General features: G+C 43.1%; 1 protein-coding gene across 1 annotated transcript in view; it reads left to right on the plus strand.

Annotated features, from left to right (window-relative positions):
• Positions 1–350: 350 nt before the first annotated feature.
• The window catches only part of intu (inturned planar cell polarity protein), a 119,691-nt gene continuing 101,568 nt past the window's right edge, over positions 351–18,473 (plus strand). The window contains exon 1 of the mRNA XM_038792406.1: positions 351–838. Within this exon, the coding sequence (XP_038648334.1) occupies positions 753–838 (86 nt within the window). The 5' untranslated portion in view covers positions 351–752. The remainder of the gene's footprint in view (positions 839–18,473) is intronic.

Below are 18,473 nucleotides of genomic sequence, written 5' to 3' on the forward strand. Positions count from 1 at the left end.
ACAGGTGCTAATCGCGCCCATAATTCCCATATAGCTTGTAGAGGTTGTCCAATTTAAACAATTGTTTTTGTTTTACTTTCTATCTTTTTAATAATTAACTTTCAACAGAAAGTAAGCATCAGAGTAGTTGCATGAATTGCAATAATTCCAACAAGTATTTACGTGTCTCAGTTTTGTTGAATGCTGATGATGCTGCAGCAAACATCCTAGTGTAAACATGGTGTGGGAGATAGTCGGGGCATTAGGACCCTCGAGGATATGGCTTGACGAGTGAAATTGCTGGCGGCCCCCACCTGCTCCGTTGGAGACGGAAAGTGAATGCGGTTCAGTCGGCCACGTTTCGCGGGAGCTTTTAATAGCTGTATTTCCGAGGATCAGTATGCTTTATCATGGTTCGATCTTCAAAGAGGGGAGGAGGACAAGGGAGAGCTGATTGGCAGTCAGACTTTAACAGGCAAGAGGAAACATTCATCCGCTTGAATAAGATAAACTGCAAGAAAAATGCTCGCTGACACGCTTTCGGGGGAAAGATTATCGCCTTGGAGTCTCTCTGATGGACATGAGGCGCACTGTGAAGGCTCAGCTGCAGTGAGCTAAAGCTGCAAAGTCGGCTAATTGTAAATCAGGAAATCGCCTCGCACTGTTTGCGAAATAGTACAGTCCAACCGAACCGTGGGGAGCTGCTTATTAACTGAAGTAATACTGCCTGGTGGAATGTAAGCATTCAACTGAAATATGATCTGAAGCGAATAATGTTCAATGTTCGGAGATACGGTATCTCAAGGCCCGCAAGAAGTCTGGATGAGTTGGATTCAGTACAGAGTATCATAATTCATAGGTGAGCATAATGAAGGGTATCATTTAATGTAAAACATGTATGTCGGAAACGTTAAACGTGTTTCGGTTTTCTTTGATTTTCGCAAATATAACGTGAAGGTTGCATCATGATTGTGGATGTTTTTCGATATAAAAATATTGATGAATATAGTTATATTAGACTTGGAAACATTAAATTTGATTATAATTTCCAATCTGCTCAAATCCGAGGATATTTGGTTAGTGGATTTTAGATTTCCTCAATCTGTGGGGCGTGTCCTTAGAAAAGGCTAAACTCTGGGCAGTTCAATAAACATAGGAAATTGAAAACTGTAAAACGTCCAACTCATAAAAACCTGATCTCTCCAGTTGATGATTTTCAGCTGACTGACAGTATGTGAGTTGGGTCACGTTTTAAATTCTGCAATAATCCCAAATATATTGTCCTTTCCTCAAAATCTGACAGTTACGATCAGCTCTGTTTATTAATATTCTGATTTTTGATTGCAATATAATGCATGTCTGGTGTAATTATCCAAGAAAAGGTGAGATTTGACAGAGTGCAGTAAGTGATTGGTCTGTTTTCGCTTTAAAGAACAGGTCATATTTGTACAGTCGTAGTGATCTTTTACTGCCGACTCCACTCGCGAGTCAGTCCCACAAACTGTGGGCCAATCGAGCCGAGGGAGGTAACAGAATGCACAGCGCCATAAAGACATAAGTGTGAATCAGAACTGAACAAACAGAGGAATTTGAAATCCTAAATCTGTCGCCCTTAATCTCATTGAAATGCACCCAAAGGCTTCTTTAGAGAATGGAAATCAATCTCAAAGTTAGGATAAATATAACTACAAAGTTTGCAATGATTTATAAAACATGGCACGATGCATCAATCATCATTTGCTTTACGCTGGAGGAGAGTCTGTGTCTTGGTGCAAACAACTCGCACAATTGAAAATATTTATTTTGGGAAATATGTTATTGTTCGACATGTTCGACATTTCGGCTCAGTCCAGGACCCAGCGGCGGGATGGTGAGAGAGGGGGGGGGGGGGGGGGGTCGGGAGGTCGGGAGGGTGAGAGCGGGGTCGGGTGAGGAAACAGGTGCGCAGCTCCGGGAGAAAAAAATTTTTTTGGGGCCTCACGGTAGCATGGTGGTTAGCATCAATGCTTCACAGCTCCAGGGTCCCAGGTTCGATTCCCGGCTGGGTCACTGTCTGTGTGGAGTCTGCACGTCCTCCCCGTGTGTGCGTGGGTTTCCTCCGGGTGCTCCGGTTTCCTCCCACAGTCCAAAGATGTGCGGGTTAGGTGGATTGGCCATGATAAATTGCCCGTAGTGTAAGGTTAATGGGGGGATTGTTGGGTTACGGGTATACGGGTTACGTGGGTTTAAGTAGGGTGATCATTGCTCGGCACAACATCGAGGGCCGAAGGGCCTGTTCTGTGCTGTACTGTTCTGTGTTCTATGTTCTATTTTAATCACACACAGTACATTGTTTACTCGCTGACAATTTTGAATGTCTTCTGATGAACCATTTGTAAAGAAAAACTCTGGTTTCGCCTCTGGATCACTGGATCCCACTCAGGGCATTCCACTTTAGAAAAGATGTGGAAAGCTTTAGGGAGGGTTTCGAACAAAAACAGGAGAATGGTTCTATGGGTAGATTGGAGAAGCTGGAATTGTTCCCTTTAGCAAAAGTTGAAAGATGTGATAGAATTGTTCAAAGACCGAGAGAAACTTTCCATTGGCACAAAAATCCCGAACAGGCACCAATTTCGGATTGGCAAATGTTGTTTCCAGTTGAGTGTTTGGTATCTGGAAAGCACCACCTGAGCGCTTGGTGGATACAAATGCAATGGTCACTTCCAAACGGGGATTGGATAAGCACCTAAAGAGTGCAGGGCGGGGCCGGAGACCTGCTGAGTTGCTGTTGCAGATATCTGCACCGATGGTGCGGATGATTCCATGATTGCGACTTCTCCATTTACAGTTTCCGTTTAAACAATTTTTATGCCTGAGAATTTAAGAGGCCCAGGAGACTTCGATAGCAACCCCATTGTCACGCACTGTCCTTGCAAACGTTTCACTCTCGTTGTACCTCAGAAACGGAATGAACCTTTTGGTGAGATAGCCTACCTTCAAAAAAGTGAAAAAACAATAAACTTTTGATATCCTCTATAACTTAATTTGAAATGTTAAACTGACAAAAAAACTGGGTTAAATGTTATAAACTGCGCTACATCCTAAATAATTGAATTTAATGTCCGTGCCAAGTTGCAGAACGGCAAGAGGAAGACAAAGTAGCAGATGTAAAGATTAATTCCAAATGATTTTTTGCTGAGTTTCGAAAGATTTGAGCCTTTGGTTTGAAATGTTTTCGTATTAGGTTGGGACGGACAATCTACTTTCTCTGGTAGCAAATTGAGATATGTAATTATATGAATTGAGAGATTACAAAGGTATTTGGATTATGAATCCTGGCCCATCACCAATTCAGTAGAGAAAGTTGTTTAATTTCATTCTGCTACTTTGGTCCAGTGATTCCAGGGCAGGCGCAGGGGTTGGTTTGATTTTGGAGGGGTGGGATTTGAATTATACTCAGATCAATGTTTCGACATGTTGGAGCCTTTACCGGTATCCAGAATGACGGTGGCAATTCTCACTGGAAGCAAGAACAGCTAGCCAGTTTTACAAATCTGTTTAAAGAGGGGATGTTTATTTGGAAACAACAGACTGCACTCTGCACATTTATACCCAGAGGAAATATACTTTCTCATTTTTCTTCATTGACCTCTGTGTAAAGGTCCACAAAAATGCGAGACAACCGGAGTTTGCATCAAATTAAAGGGACATTTTGCCTTACTGGTGAGAAATGTGACTTTCGCCTTACCTTAAACAGAAATAGGAATCGTTTATAAAGTTTCACATTCATAGTTGTATTCAATTCGGACCGTCTCCTCCGAAGTTTCACATTTCTCTCTTTTGCGTATTTATTTACATTTCCACATCAAAACGTCTAACTTTATTTATAGGTAAACCGGTTTACTTCAATTGATATTACGTCCAATCATTATGTTAAATTTGATCTTTATGGAAAGGAACAACACATAATAAAATGTGTGTGAGGGATCGTATTATTTCAGGATAGGAATGTGCTATGTACTCATCACCGCCCCTTCCCCCGTCACTATGGTGCAAGTTACAACTGGATTTAATATGCCTGATGAAGTCATATTTTGGGACATCTAGCAGGTCAAATTACTTAATGAATGAGCGTTAGCAGAATTTGGGGTCAGGATGTTTGAAATACTAACGAGTAGGCAATGGAATCTAGAATGCTGTTTGGATCATTATACCTTATTAGCAATTCGAGATGGTTGCCACCCTAATAATGTTGGTGCTTCGGATGGATTCCTATGCAAACAAAAATCTAGGAAGGCATTAACATTTACCAAGTATTGGTTAGGTGGTACTTCCTGCAATGGAAAATGCCCGTGATTTGGCCATGGGAATAGGATGCCATCCTTGCCATCCATGCCTAGAACATTTTGTTCTTGGAAACAAGAGCATATTCTTAGCTGGCACTTTGAAAACACTGTCCTGCTTCAGATGAAATGAGGTCCCATTTGCCTGCTCAGGTAGGCTGAGACTCCATGGTAGGCGCTGCTCCAAGAGGAAGAAGACGTTTTTGTTTTCTTACCAACATTCCTCCCTCAACATGCACCAGAACAGACAGATTAACTGATCTGTGATCACATTTAATGTTGTGCACATATTGGTTGTCTGTTTCCAATACATTTCTTTTAGAGTGATGCAGTGGACTGCTCTTATTCTACCTGTCTTTTATTACAGAGTTTCATTTGGAAATATCTCATTCTTAAAAATACAAATCCAATGTGCAGAGTGGACAGGGAAAGCCCTTAATTCATCTCATAGCTTGCTTCAAAAACCAATTCAAATCGAATCCAATTCATGGTCTCCATAAGAGAGACATACAAGATCGAAGCTGACAAGATGAAGCATTGCTCCTCACCTTGGCCTTGATCTGATGCTTGATCTTAGCCAAAAGGTGTTGGAATTTTTAATGTTTACAAAATGCTGACAGGACTACCACTATTTGGTAACTTTAAAATGTTCTGAGGCAGTCCCATAACCTATTGTTATTGTATAGGTGCATAGCATGAAACTTGAGGGAATTGTTTCCATATCTTGCACCACTTACAATTATTTTAAGACATAAAATTAATATAACAATCTTTATTGTCACCAGTAGGCTTACATTAATACTGCAGTTACCGTGAAAAGTCCTCAGTTGCCACATTCCGGCGCCTATTCGGGTACACAGAGGGAGAATTCAGAATGTCCAAATGACCCAACAGCCCATCTTTCGGGACTTGTGAGAGGAAACCAGAGCACCTAGAGGAAACCCACGCAGACATGGAGAGAACGTGCAAACTCCTCACAGACAGTGACCCAAGCCGGGAAGCGAACCTAGGATCCACTGGGCTATTATTCTCCAAATATTGCATTGCTGTGATGACAGAACCATTGGACAGTAATACAAAATGGGCAATAAATAATAAACCTGGCCAAAGGGCATTATTGTGGTTTGATGTATAAGATACCATTGTACTGGATAATCGTGGGTGAGCTGATGTGCTGGCAGGAACTTAGCAGTAAGGATTAAAGAAAAGTATTTTCTTCACTAAAATTGGGGATGCATTTGTTGAACGAGATATAACAGATGGTCCTTTCCGCAGACAAAACTAATATATTAAATCTCTAGCAGTAATATATAAATTTTCTGTTCATTTACCGGATGTGGGCATCGCTGGTTAGGTCAGCATTTCTTGCCCATCCCTAGTTGCCATTCAGAAGGAGCTGAGTGACCCTGGCGGAACACAAACTGAGCCCTTGTGAGCAGGTTATTGCTGAGTAAGTGCTGCTTGATAGCTCTGGTTTTGTAACTCTGATAAGTAATTTTTTTTAAAGTACTGTTGTTGACTCTTTCCATCACTTTTCTAATGATGGAGACTGATAGGGTGGTTGGCTGGGTTGGATTTGTCCTATTTCTTGTGTACACACCTGGGCAATTTCCACATTGCCGGGTAGATGCCAGTGTTGTAGCTGTATTGGAGCAGCTTGGCTAGGGGTGCGGCCAGTTATGTTTTTTTTTACATTCCATCTGTTCAGGTTGGGTATCAGATAGTCAAAGGCAAGAAATAGAATCATACAATGATACAACACAAAAGATGGTCATTAAATCCATTGTGAGGGCAGCATGGTGGCACAGTGGTTAGCACTGCTGTCTCACGGTGCTGAGGTCCCAGGTTCGATCCCGGCTCTGGGTTGCTGTCCGTATGGAGTTTGCACATTCTCCCCGTGTTTGCGTGAGTTTCATCCCCACAACACAAAGATGTGCAGGGTAGGTGGATTGGTCACGCTAAATTGCCCCTTAATTGGAAAAAATTAATTGGATACTCTAAATTAAAAGTAAAAAAATAAAATCCATTGTGCCTCGACTGGAGGGAAGTGTTCACTGTAGAGTTGTCCCCTAGGGATTGGTTGTTGTAACGATTGATCTCTTTTAAAAAATTACCCAGATAGGCTTGAGTACAGGGCACCACACTTTAGGAAAGGATGCCATAGCTTCAGAAACGGTGTAGAGGAGATTTATTGGAATAGTACCAATTATGAGGGACAGCAGTTTTGTGGAGAAGCTGGAATTGTTCACTTATAGCAGAGAAGGTCAAGGGAATATTGACTGAGGTGTTCATAGAAAGAAGAGTTTTTATAGTTTCTCCGTTTCCAGTGGCAGAGAGGTCATTAACCAGAAAACACTGTTACATTTATTCACAAAGAAATTCAGAGACAACATGAGGAAAAATATTTTTAAACAGCAAATTATGAGTACTCCAGTGTGGTCTAACTAGATTTTACAAATATTTTGCATAATTTCCTTTTTACCTCTATTCATAAGGCCAAGAACCCAATAAGTCTTTTAATACCTTCTCAACTTGTTCTGACACCTTCAAAAGTGCATAGATGTACACCCCCATTTCTCTTTGTCCCTGTACTCCTTTAAAGTTTAGATTATAACGTCGCTCCTCATTATAACGTCTCTCCTCATTATAACGTCTCTCCTCATTCTGCCCACCAAAATGATTTGCTTCACATTTCTTTGTTACATTTCATCTAGTCATGTGTCTATCTAATTCACCAGCCTGTCTATGTAATCCTCAGGTCTTTTATTATGCTCCTCGCTGGCTTTCCAAGTTTCATAAAATCTGCAAACTTTGAAATGATGCCTTACACTCAAGTCTAGGTCAGTAATTTAAAAAAAGATACTTCCTTCCAGTCTGAAAAATAGTCGTTCAGCACTACTCTCTGCTTCATGTGCGCGAAGTGTGTCCAGCTGCAGCGCCTGTTAGACTGCATGACGGCTCTGGAGCTGCGGGTCTCACTTTGGAGCATCCGCGATGCTGAGGAGGTCGTGGATAGCATGTTCAGTGAGTTGATCACATCGCAGATTAGGATTGGTGAGGGAGACAGGGAATGGGTGACCAAAAGGCAGAGAAAGAGCAGGAAGGCAGTGCAGGTGTCCCCTGCGGTCATATCCCTCCAAAACAGGTATACCGTTTTGGATACTGTTGGGGGAGATGACTCACCAGGGGAAGGCAGTAGTAGCCAGGCTCATGGCACCGTAGCTGGCTCTGCTGCACAGAAGGGCGGGAAAAAGACTGGCAGAGCTATAGTCATAGGGGATTCAATTGTAAGGGGAGTAGACAGGCGTTTCTGTGGTCGAAAACGAGACTCCCGAATGACATGTTGCCTCCCGGGTGCTCGGGTCAGGGATGTCTCCGATCGGCTGCAGGACATACTAAAGGGGAAGGGTGAACAGCCAGTTGTCGTGGTGCATATAGGCACCAACGATATAGGTAAAAAAAAGGATGAGGTCCTACAATCAGAATTTAGGGAGTTAGGAGATAAGTTTAAAAAGTAGGACCTCAAAGGTAGTAATCTCAGGATTGCTACCAGTGCCACGGGACAGTCAGAGTAGAAATTCAAGAATAGTCAGTATGAATACGTGGCTTGAGAGATGGTGCAGGAGGGAGGGGTTCAGATTTTTGCGACATTGGAACCGGTTCTGGGGGGGTTGGGACCATTACAAATCGGATGGTCTACACCTGGGCAGGACTGGAACCACTGTCATAGGGGGTGCTTTTGCTAACGCTGTTGGGGAGGTTTTAAACTAGTGTGGCAGGGGGATGGGAACCAGATTAGGAAGTTAGACGTCAGTAAAGAAGCAGCAACTAAAGCCGGTAAGGTACGAGATAATAAACTCCATGTGACTAAGGGGAAGAGTCGACAGGAAAGAGATGATGAACGCAAAGGGACAGGTGGTCTGTCGTGCATCTGTTTTAATGCGAGAAGTGTAGCAGGTAAGGCAGATGAACTTAGGGCTTGGATCAGTACCTGGGAATATGATGTTATTGGTATTACTGAGACTTGGTTGAGGGAAGGGCAGGACTGGCAACTGAATATCCCAGGGTATAGATGCTTCAGGAGGGATAGAGAGGGAGGCAGAAGGGGTGGAGGAGTTGCATTACTCGTTAGAGATGATATCACAGCTGTGATTAAGGAGGGCACGATAGAGGATTCGAGCATTGAGGCAATATGGGTGGAGCTAAGAAATAGGAAGGGTGCAGTAACATTGTTGGGACTTTACTACAGGCCTCCCAAAAATGAGCATGAAGTAGAGGTACAAATATGCAGACAGATTATAGAAAAATGTAGGAGCAATAGGGTGGTTGTGATGGGAGATTTTAACTTCCCCAACATTGAATGGGATTCGTGTAGTGTTGGAGGCGTAGATGGAGCAGAGTTTGTAAGGAGCATCCAGGAGAGTGTTTTAGAGCAGTATATAAATAGTCCAACTCGGGAAGGGGCCATACTGGACCTGGTATTGAGGAATGATCCGGGCCAGGTGGTTGATGTTTCAGTCGGTGATTACTTTGGGAATAGCGATCACAATTCCGTAAGTTTTAGAATACTCATGGACAAGGACAAGAGTGGTCCGAAAGGAAGAGTGCTAAATTGGGGAAAGGCAGAGTATAACAAAATTCGGCAGCAGCTAGGGAATGTGGATTGGGAGCAGCTGTTTAAGGGTAAATCCACATTTGAAATGTGGGAGTCTTTTAAGGAAAGGTTGATTAGAGTGCAGGACAGACATGTTCCTGTGAAAATGAGAGATAGAAATGGCAAGGTTAGGGAACCATGGATGACGGGTGAAATTGTGAGACTAGCTAAGATGAAAAAGGAAGCATATGTAAGATCGAGGCGACTCAAAACTGATGAAGCTTTGGAGGAATATCGGGAAAGTAGGACAAATCTCAAACACGCAATAAAAAGGGCTAAAAGGGGTCATGAAATATCTTTGGCTAACAGGGTTAAGGAAAATCCCAAAGCCTTTTATTCGTATGTAAGGAGCAAGAGGGTAACTAGGGAAAGGATTGGCCCACTCAAAGACAAGAGAGGGAATTTATGCGTGGACTCAGAGGAAATGGGTGAGATTCTTAATGAGTACTTTGCATCGGTATTCACAAAGGAGAGGGACAAGACGGATGTTGAGGCTAGGGATGGATGTTTAAATACTCTAGGTCAAGCTGTCATACGGAAAGGGGAAGTTTTGGGTATTCTAAAAGACGTTAAGGTGGACAAGTCCCCAGGACCGGGTGGGATCTATCCCAGGTTACTGAGGGAAGTGAGGGTCGAAATGTGGCAGGGGGATGGGAACCAATGCTGGAAGTTGGAAGGTAGTAAAACAGGGACAGAAACAAAAGGAAGTAAGGGGAAAAGTGCAAGGCAGAGAAGACATAGTCAGAAATCCATAAGGGCGACAGTACAAGGTACAGTGACTGAGGGGAGCACAGTGAATAGGCCCAGTAATAACAAAAGGAATAAAACTGGAGATGTTAAGATTCAAAACAGAGGTAAAAAAACCAACATAAGTGTTCTTTACCTGAATGCTCGTAGTATTCAGAATAAAGTAAATGAGTTGGTGGCACAAATCATCATAAATGACTATGATTTAGTGGCCATTACTGAAACATGGTTAAAGGATGGTCACGACTGGGAGTTAAATATCCGAGGGTATCAAACTATTCGGAAGGACAGAGTGGATGGTAAGGGAGGTGGTGTTGCTCTGTTATTTAAGGATGACATCCGGGCAATAGTAAGGGATGACATCGGTGCTATGGAGGATAAGGTTGAATCCATTTGGGTGGAAATCAGGAATAGTAAGGCGAAAAAGTCACTGATAGGAGTAGTCTATCGGCCACCAAATAGTAACGAGATGGTGGGGCAGGCAATAAACAAAGAAATAACTGATGCATGTAGAAATGGTACAGCAGTTATCATGGGGGATTTTAATCTACATGTCAATTGGTTTAACCAGGTCGGTCAAGGCAACCGTGAGGAGGAGTTTATAGAATGTATCCGCGATAGTTTCCTAGAACAGTATGTAATGGAACCTACGAGGGAACAAGCGGTCCTGGATCTTGTCCTGTGTAATGAGACAGGATTGATTCATGATCTCATAGTTAGGGATCCTCTCGGAAGGAGCGATCACAATATGGTGGAATTTAAAATACAGATGGAGGGTGAGAAAGTAAAATCAAATACTAGTGTTTTGTGTTTAAACAAAGGAGATTACAAGGGGATGAGAGAAGAACTAGCTAAGGTAGACTGGGAGCTAAGACTTTATGGTGGAACAGTTGAGGAACAGTGGAGAACCTTCCAAGCGATTTTTCACAGTGCTCAGCAAAGGTTTATACCAACAAAAAGGAAGGACGGAAGAAAGAGGGAAAATCGACCGTGGATATCTAAGGAAATAAGGGAGAGTATCAAATTGAAGGAAAAAGCATATAAAGTGGCAAAGATTGCTGGGAGATTAGAGGACTGGGAAATCTTTAGGGGGCAACAGAAAGCTACTAAAAAAGCTATAAAGAAGAGTAAGATAGAGTATGAGAGTAAACTTATATCAGAATATAAAAACAGACAGTAAAAGTTTTTACAAATATATAAGACAAAAAAGAGTGGCTAAGGTAAATATTGGTCCTTTAGAGGATGAGAAGGGAGTTTTAATAATGGGAAATGAGGAAATGGCTGAGGAACTGAACAGGTTTTTTGGGTCGGTCTTCACAGTGGAAGACACAAATAACATGCCAGCGACTGATAGAAATGAGGCTATGACAGGTGAGGACCTTGAGAGGATTGTTATCACTAAGGAGGGAGTGATGGGCAAGCTAATGGGGCTAAAGGTAGACAAGTCTCCTGGCCCTGATGGAATGCATCCCAGAGTGCTAAAAGAGATGGCTAGGGAAATTGCAGATGCACTAGTGATAATTTACCGAAATTCACTAGACTCTGGGGTGGTCCCGGTGGATTGGAAATTAGCAAACGTGACACCACTGTTTAAAAAAGGAGGTAGGCAGAAAGCAGGAAATTATAGGCCAGTGAGTTTAACTTCGGTAATAGGGAAGATGCTGGAATCTATCATCAAGGAAGAAATTGCGAGGCATCTGGATAGAAATTGTCCCATTGGGCAGACGCAGCATGGGTTCGTTAAAGGCAGGTCATGCCTAACTAATTTAGTGGAATTTTTTGAGGACATTACCAGTGCAGTAGATAACGGGGAGCCGATGGATGTGGTATATCTGGATTTCCAGAAAGCCTTTGACAAGGTGCCACACAAAAGGTTGCTGCATAAGATAAAGATGCATGGCATTAAGGGTAAAGTAGTAGCATGGATAGAGGATTGGTTAATTAATAGAAAGCAAAGAGTTGGGATAAATGGGTGTTTCTCTGGCTGGCAATCAGTAGCTAGTGGTGTCCCTCAGGGATCAGTGTTGGGCCCACAATTGTTCACAATTTACATTGATGATTTGGAGTTGGGGACCAAGGGCAATGTGTCCAAGTTTGCAGATGACACTAAGATGAGTGGTAAAGCGAAAAGTGCAGAGGATACTGGAAGTCTGCAGAGGGATTTGGATAGGTTAAGTGAATGGGCTCGGGTCTGGCAGATGGAATACAATGTTGACAAATGTGAGGTTATCCATTTTGGTAGGAATAACAGCAAACGGGATTATTATTTAAACGATAAATATTAAAGCATGCCGCTGTTCAGAGAGACTTGGGTGTGCTAGTGCATGAGTCACAGAAGGTTGGTTTACAAGTGCAACAGGTGATTAAGAAGGCAAATGGAATTTTGTCCTTCATTGCTAGAGGGATGGAGTTTAAGACTAGGGAGGTTATGTTGCAATTGTATAAGGTGTTAGTGCGGCCACACCTGGAGTATTGTGTTCAGTTTTGGTCTCCTTACTTGAGAAAGGACGTACTGGCGCTGGAGGGTGTGCAGAGGAGATTCACTAGGTTAATCCCAGAGCTGAAGGGGTTGGATTATGAGGAGAGGTTGAGTAGACTGGGACTGTACTCGTTGTAATTTAGAAGGATGAGGGGGGATCTTATAGAAACATTTAAAATTATGAAGGGAATAGATAGGATAGATGCGGGCAGGTTGTTTCCACTGGCGGGTGACAGCAGAACTAGGGGGCATAGCCTCAAAATAAGGGGAAGTAGATTTAGGACTGAGTTTAGGAGGAACTTCTTCACCCAAAGGGTTGTGAATCTATGGAATTCCTTGCCCAGTGAAGCAGTTGAGGCTCCTTCATTACATGTTTTTAAGGTAAAGATAGATAGTTTTTTGAAGAATAAAGGGATTAAGGGTTATGGTGTTTGGGCCGGAAAGTGGAGCTGAGTCCACAAAAGATCAGCCATGATCTAATTGAATGGCGGAGCAGGCTCGAGGGGCCAGATGGCCTACTCCTGCTCCTAGTTCTTATGAAATAGCTGGGGCCTTAACAGATATCGTTGCAGCATCCTTGAGCACGGGTGAGGTCCTGGAGGACTGGAGAATTGCTAATGTTGTCCCTTTGTTTAAGAAGGGTAGCAGGGAAAATCCAGGGAATTACAGACGTGTGAGCTTGACTTCAGTTGTAGGCAAACTGTTGGAGAAGATACTGAGGGATAGGATCTATTCACATCTGGAAGAAAATAGACTTATCAGTGATAGGCAGCATGGTTTTGTGCAGGGAAGGTCATGTCTTACAAACCTAATAGAATTCTTTGAGGAAGTGACAAAGTTAATTGATGAGGGAAGGGCTGTAGATGTCATCTACATGGACTTTAGTAAGGTGTTTGATAAGGTTTCCCATGGCAGGCTGATGGCAAAAGTGAAGTCGTATGGGGTTCAGGGTGTACTAGCTAGATGGATAAAGAACTGGCTAGGCAACAGGAGACAGAGAGTAGTGGTGGAAGGGAGTGTCTCAAAATGGAGAAGGGTGACTAGTGGTGTTCCACAGGGATCCGTGCTCGGACCACTGTTGTTTGTGATCTACATAAATGACCTGGAGGAAGGTATAGGTGGTCTGATTAGCAAGTTTGCAGATGATACTAAGATTGGTGGAGTTGCAGATAGCAAGGAGGACTGTCAGAGAATACAACAAAATATAGATAGATTGGAGAGTTGGGCAGAGAAATGGCAGATGGGAGTTCAATCCAGGCAAATGCGAGGTGATGCATTTTGGAAGATCAAATTCAAGAGCGGACTATATGGTCAATGGAAGGGTCCTGGGGAAAATTGATGTACAGAGAGATCTGGGAGTTCAGGTCAATTGTACCCTGAAGGTGGCAACGCAGGTTGATAGAGTGGTCAAGAAGGCATACAGCATGCTTGCCTTCATCGGACGGGGTATTGAGTACAAGAAAGGTTGAGTAGATTAGGATTGTTTTCGTTGGAAAGACGGAGGTTGAGGGGGGACCTGATTGAGGTATACAAAATTATGAGCGGTATGGACAGGGTGGATAGCAACAAGCTTTTTCCAAGAGGGGGCCTCACGGTAGCATGGTGGTTAGCATCAATGCTTCACAGCTCCAGGGTCCCAGGTTCGATTCCCGGCTGGGTCACTGTCTGTGTGGAGTCTGCACGTCCTCCCCGTGTGTGCGTGGGTTTCCTCCGGGTGCTCCGGTTTCCTCCCACAGTCCAAAGATGTGCGGGTTAGGTGGATTGGCCATGATAAATTGCCCGTAGTGTAAGGTTAATGGGGGGATTGTTGGGTTACGGGTATACGGGTTACGTGGGTTTAAGTGGGGTGATCATTGCTCGGCACAACATTGAGGGCCGAAGGGCCTGTTCTGTGCTGTACTGTTCTATTCTATTCTATTCTATGGGGGTGTCAGTTACAAGGGGTCACGATTTCAAGGTGAGAGGGGGAAAGTTTAAGGGAGGTGTGCGTGGAAAGTTTTTTACGCAGAGGGTGGTGGGTGCCTGGAACGCTTTACCAGCGGAGGTGGTAGAGGCAGGCACGGTAGCATCATTTAAGAGGCATCTAGACAGGTATATGAACGGGCGGCAACAGAGGGAAGTAGACCTTGGAAAATAGGCAACAGGTTTAGATAAAGGATCTGGATTGGCGCAGGCTGGGAGGGCCGAAGGGCCTGTTCCTGTGCTGTAATTTTCTTTGTTCTTCTATCCATTAGCCAATTTTGTATCCATGCTGTTAATGTCCCTTTTAATGATAGACCTTAAATGTGTTAAACATTTATTCTATTGTACCTTATCAAATATCTTTTGAAAAGCTGTTTACACAGCAACTCACCAAGGCTCCTTTAACAGCACCTTCGAAACCCATGACCTCTACCACCTAGAAGAATATGGGTAGCACTACAGGCAAGTTCCCCTCCAAGTCACTCAATAGCCTGACTTAGAAATTTGTCATCATTCCTTTACTGTAGCTGGGTTGACATCCTGGAACTCCCTCCCAAACAGCACTATGGGTGTACCTACACCACATGGTCTGCAGCAGTTCAAGAATGTAGGCCATCCGCACCACCACTTTGCGGGTGGACAATAAATGCTGGCCTTGCCAGCGACACTCTCAGCCCATGCAGGAATAATATCAACCCCATTCCCATCCCATGAAGAAATAATAAAAAATATCAGCACACTCCATTATACCATTAAAGAACTCTGTCTAGTTATTCTAACATGGTCTGTTTTTTAAAAGTCAATGCTGGCTTTCATTTATGAATGCAGCTTTTTTCCCAAGTGCCAATTAACTTTGTCCAGATCATTGTCTCTAAACTTTTTCCCCATCACTGATGTTCGGGCCTGTAGTTAGTTGCGGGTTAATTCCTCCTTTTATTTCAATATGGGAGTAACATTTGCAATCCTCCAGTCATCTGCTATCACTCCCATATTTAAGGAGGATTGGAAAATTATGGCCAGAGCTTTTGCAATTTTCACACTAGAATTTAAATATTTTGTTTTTCTTCTTACCTGTATTTTTTCATTTTTATTATATGTCTCTCAAGTTACTTGATGCAATTCATACGGCACCTGTAAGAAAAGAATGTTGATTTGATTAATTGGCCTTTTCCTTTTATATTGGTAGCTGTTGCTAATTGGGCAACTTTGAATCATAACTTTATATGAATATCATGATTTAATGTTTTTTTTTCTCTTTTTTTCTTTTTATAAATTTAGAATACCCAATTTTTCTTTTCTCAATTTAGAGTACCCAATTCATTTTTTCCAGCACATCTTTGGGTTGTGGGGGCGAAACCCACGCAAACACGGGGAGAATGTGCAAACTCCACACGGACAGTGACCCAGAGCCAGGATCGAACCTGGGACCTCGGCGCCGTAAGGCAGCAGGGCTAACCCACTGTGCCACCGTGCTGCCCCCCAATTCTTTTTGTCCAATTAAGGGGCAATTTTAGTGTGGCCAGTCAACCTATCCTGCACATCTTTGGTTGAGGGAGTGAGACCCACACAGACACGGGGAGAATGTGCAAACTCCACACGGACAGTGACCTGGGGCCGGGACCGAACCCAGGTCCTTGGTGCCGTGAGGCAGTAGAATATCATGAATTAATATTGTTTGTTTCTGTTTGCCACTTGTATGTTTTGTAACAGTTCAGTTGTGATTTGTTGCTGTTTTATAAAATTTGAGTTAATTATTTTATTTGTTCATAGGATTTAGGTGTCAGGCAGTATTTATTGGCCTGAGGATAAAATCAGGGTAGGTCAGATAACATGGAAGTTGTAGATCCTGATCCAGAAGGACACAAGCACACCAGTTCAGTTTTAAAACAGTCTGGCAGCTTTTATGATCATTTAAATTTGTGCCAGTGCAGATTTATTGAGTCTGAACATTTTTTCATAACTTGCCAGGGTGAGACTTGAACTGCTAGCATTGTGCTACTAATCTACTATCATGACACCTCAACTGCATACCCTATTCCATGACAGAATGGTGCAGAAATTTGTATAATGACAGATGTGGTGCCAGACAAAATATATGTTAGGTGTAAAGTATACACAAGTTATTAGGAATCCAGCGGTTAGATGTCAGGGTGCAGTTGGACCAGGGCTTGCAAATTTAAGATTATTAATTAGATATTTCTCTGCAATGCAGGCTAATGAGTTGGGAGATTCAGAAGCGAAGTGTGGTAGTACTGCCAATGGTGACATTATATGATTACAATATTTGATCAGCAGTTACCAATTTGTGTGCTTATACCGTACAGGAATGTATAATGACGGTCAATTGAAATAAAAGTGTGCCAGAACCATGACAGCAGGAACCATAGAATACCTACAGTGCAGAAGGCCATTTAGCCCATCTAGTCTGCACCAACCCTCTGAAAGAGCACCGTACCTAGGCCTACGTGCCTGCCCTAGCCCCATAACTTTGGGCACTAAACATCCATTTTTAGCATGGCGAATTGAAATGAAAAATGAAATGAAAATTGCTTATTGTCACGAGTAGGCTTCAAATGAAGTTACTGTGAAAAGCCCCTAGTCGCCATATTCTGGCGCCTGTTCGTGGAGGCCTAACCTGCACATCTTTGGACTGTGGGAGGAAACCAGGCACTAGGAGGAAATTCACGCAGGCATGGGGAGAATGTGCAAACTCCACAGAGACAGTTACCCAAGGCCGGAATTGAACCCGGGTCCCTGGTGCTGTGAGGTAGCAAGGCTAACCACTGTGCCACCATGCCGCTCTAAGCAAATCTTTTTTTTGTGGAAACATACAAAGACATACCATTTTTTATATTAATGCCAATAGATAGGAAAGGGGAGACAACCTGTAAACAACCAGGACATTTTGATGCTTTCAACCTTCAAGATGCCATTAACCACACTGACTCTATGATTCTACATTGGTATCTTAGAAGTCCGTGTCCTAAACAGCAAAGGCCTCTCTGTCCATTTGCAAAGTTTCAGTCCTCTCAACATAACGGGTCTACTGATGTCTAACAATTCAACTAAATGTAACGTTAGTGCGTGGTAATTTCTATCCCTGCTGACCCAAAGATCACAAATGCAGACTGAATTAGAACAAAGAAAAGTACTGCACAGGAACAGGCCCTTCAACCCTCCAAGCCTGTGCCGACCATGCTGCCTGTCGAAACTAAAACCTTCTACACTTCCTGGGTCCCTATCCCTCTCTTCCCATCCTATTCATATATTTGTCAAGATGCCCCTTAAATGTCACTATCGTCCCTGCTTCCACCACCTCCTCCGGCAGCGAGTTCCAGGCACCCACTACCCTCTGTGTAAAAAAACTTGCCTCGTACATCTCCTCTAAACCTTGCCCCTCGCAACTTAAACCTATGCCTAGTAATTAACCCCTATACCCTGGGAAAAAGCCTCTGACTATCCACTCTGTCTATGCCCCTCGGAATTTTGTAGACCTCTATCAGGTCCCCCTCAACCTCCGTCGTTCCAGTGAGAACAAACTGAGTTTATTCAACCTCTCCTCATAGCTAATGCCCTCCATACCAGGCAACATCCTGGTAAATCTCGTTTGCACCCTCTCTAAAGCCTCCACATCCTTCTGGTAGTATGATGACCAGAATTGAACACTATACTCCCAAGTGTAGCCTAACTAAGGTTCTATACAGCTGCAACATGACTTGCCAATTCTTATATTCAAAATTCGAATCTGATTTTGGAATAGAGCAAAGTAACCCTGCCTGCTTTTACTCTGCTTCCCTTCTGAATCATTTCAGGTTTTCAGGTGCGATTTACACTGCACAAGTTTGGCATTGGAGAAAAGCGAAATTGTGTCTCACTAGTAGTAAACAGTTGCTATAAATGCACCCTAGGATATATTTCGGTGGACTGGACCGAGGATATCTCTAATGTTTAGGAATACCATTTCTGTCCTGTTTACTGCTGGGGCGCAGAGGTAAATCTTGTGTAGTAAGAAGTCTTACAACACCAGGTTAAAGTCCAACAGGTTTGTTTCGAATCACTAGCTTTCGGAGCACAGCTCCTTCCTCAAGTGAATGGGGGACCTTCCTCAGGTAAATATTGTGGATTGGGCCTGTGCCGGTACTAAGGTTGGTTTTGATCTGCCATGAACTGACCTCAAGAATGTTTAGTGGTTGAAATTAACATTGTAATACTGTTTTTTAAATATTGTCCGTGCTGACGACCGGCATCAATGCAGTTAAACTTTGGCTCAGCTTCACAGCTTCTCCCGTTTCTATGGTTACCGAAGAGGAGCCACAGCGGCAGGCGCCCG

The sequence above is a fragment of the Scyliorhinus canicula genome, chromosome 3 (assembly GCF_902713615.1).
Source record: "Scyliorhinus canicula chromosome 3, sScyCan1.1, whole genome shotgun sequence".
NCBI lineage: Eukaryota > Metazoa > Chordata > Chondrichthyes > Carcharhiniformes > Scyliorhinidae > Scyliorhinus > Scyliorhinus canicula.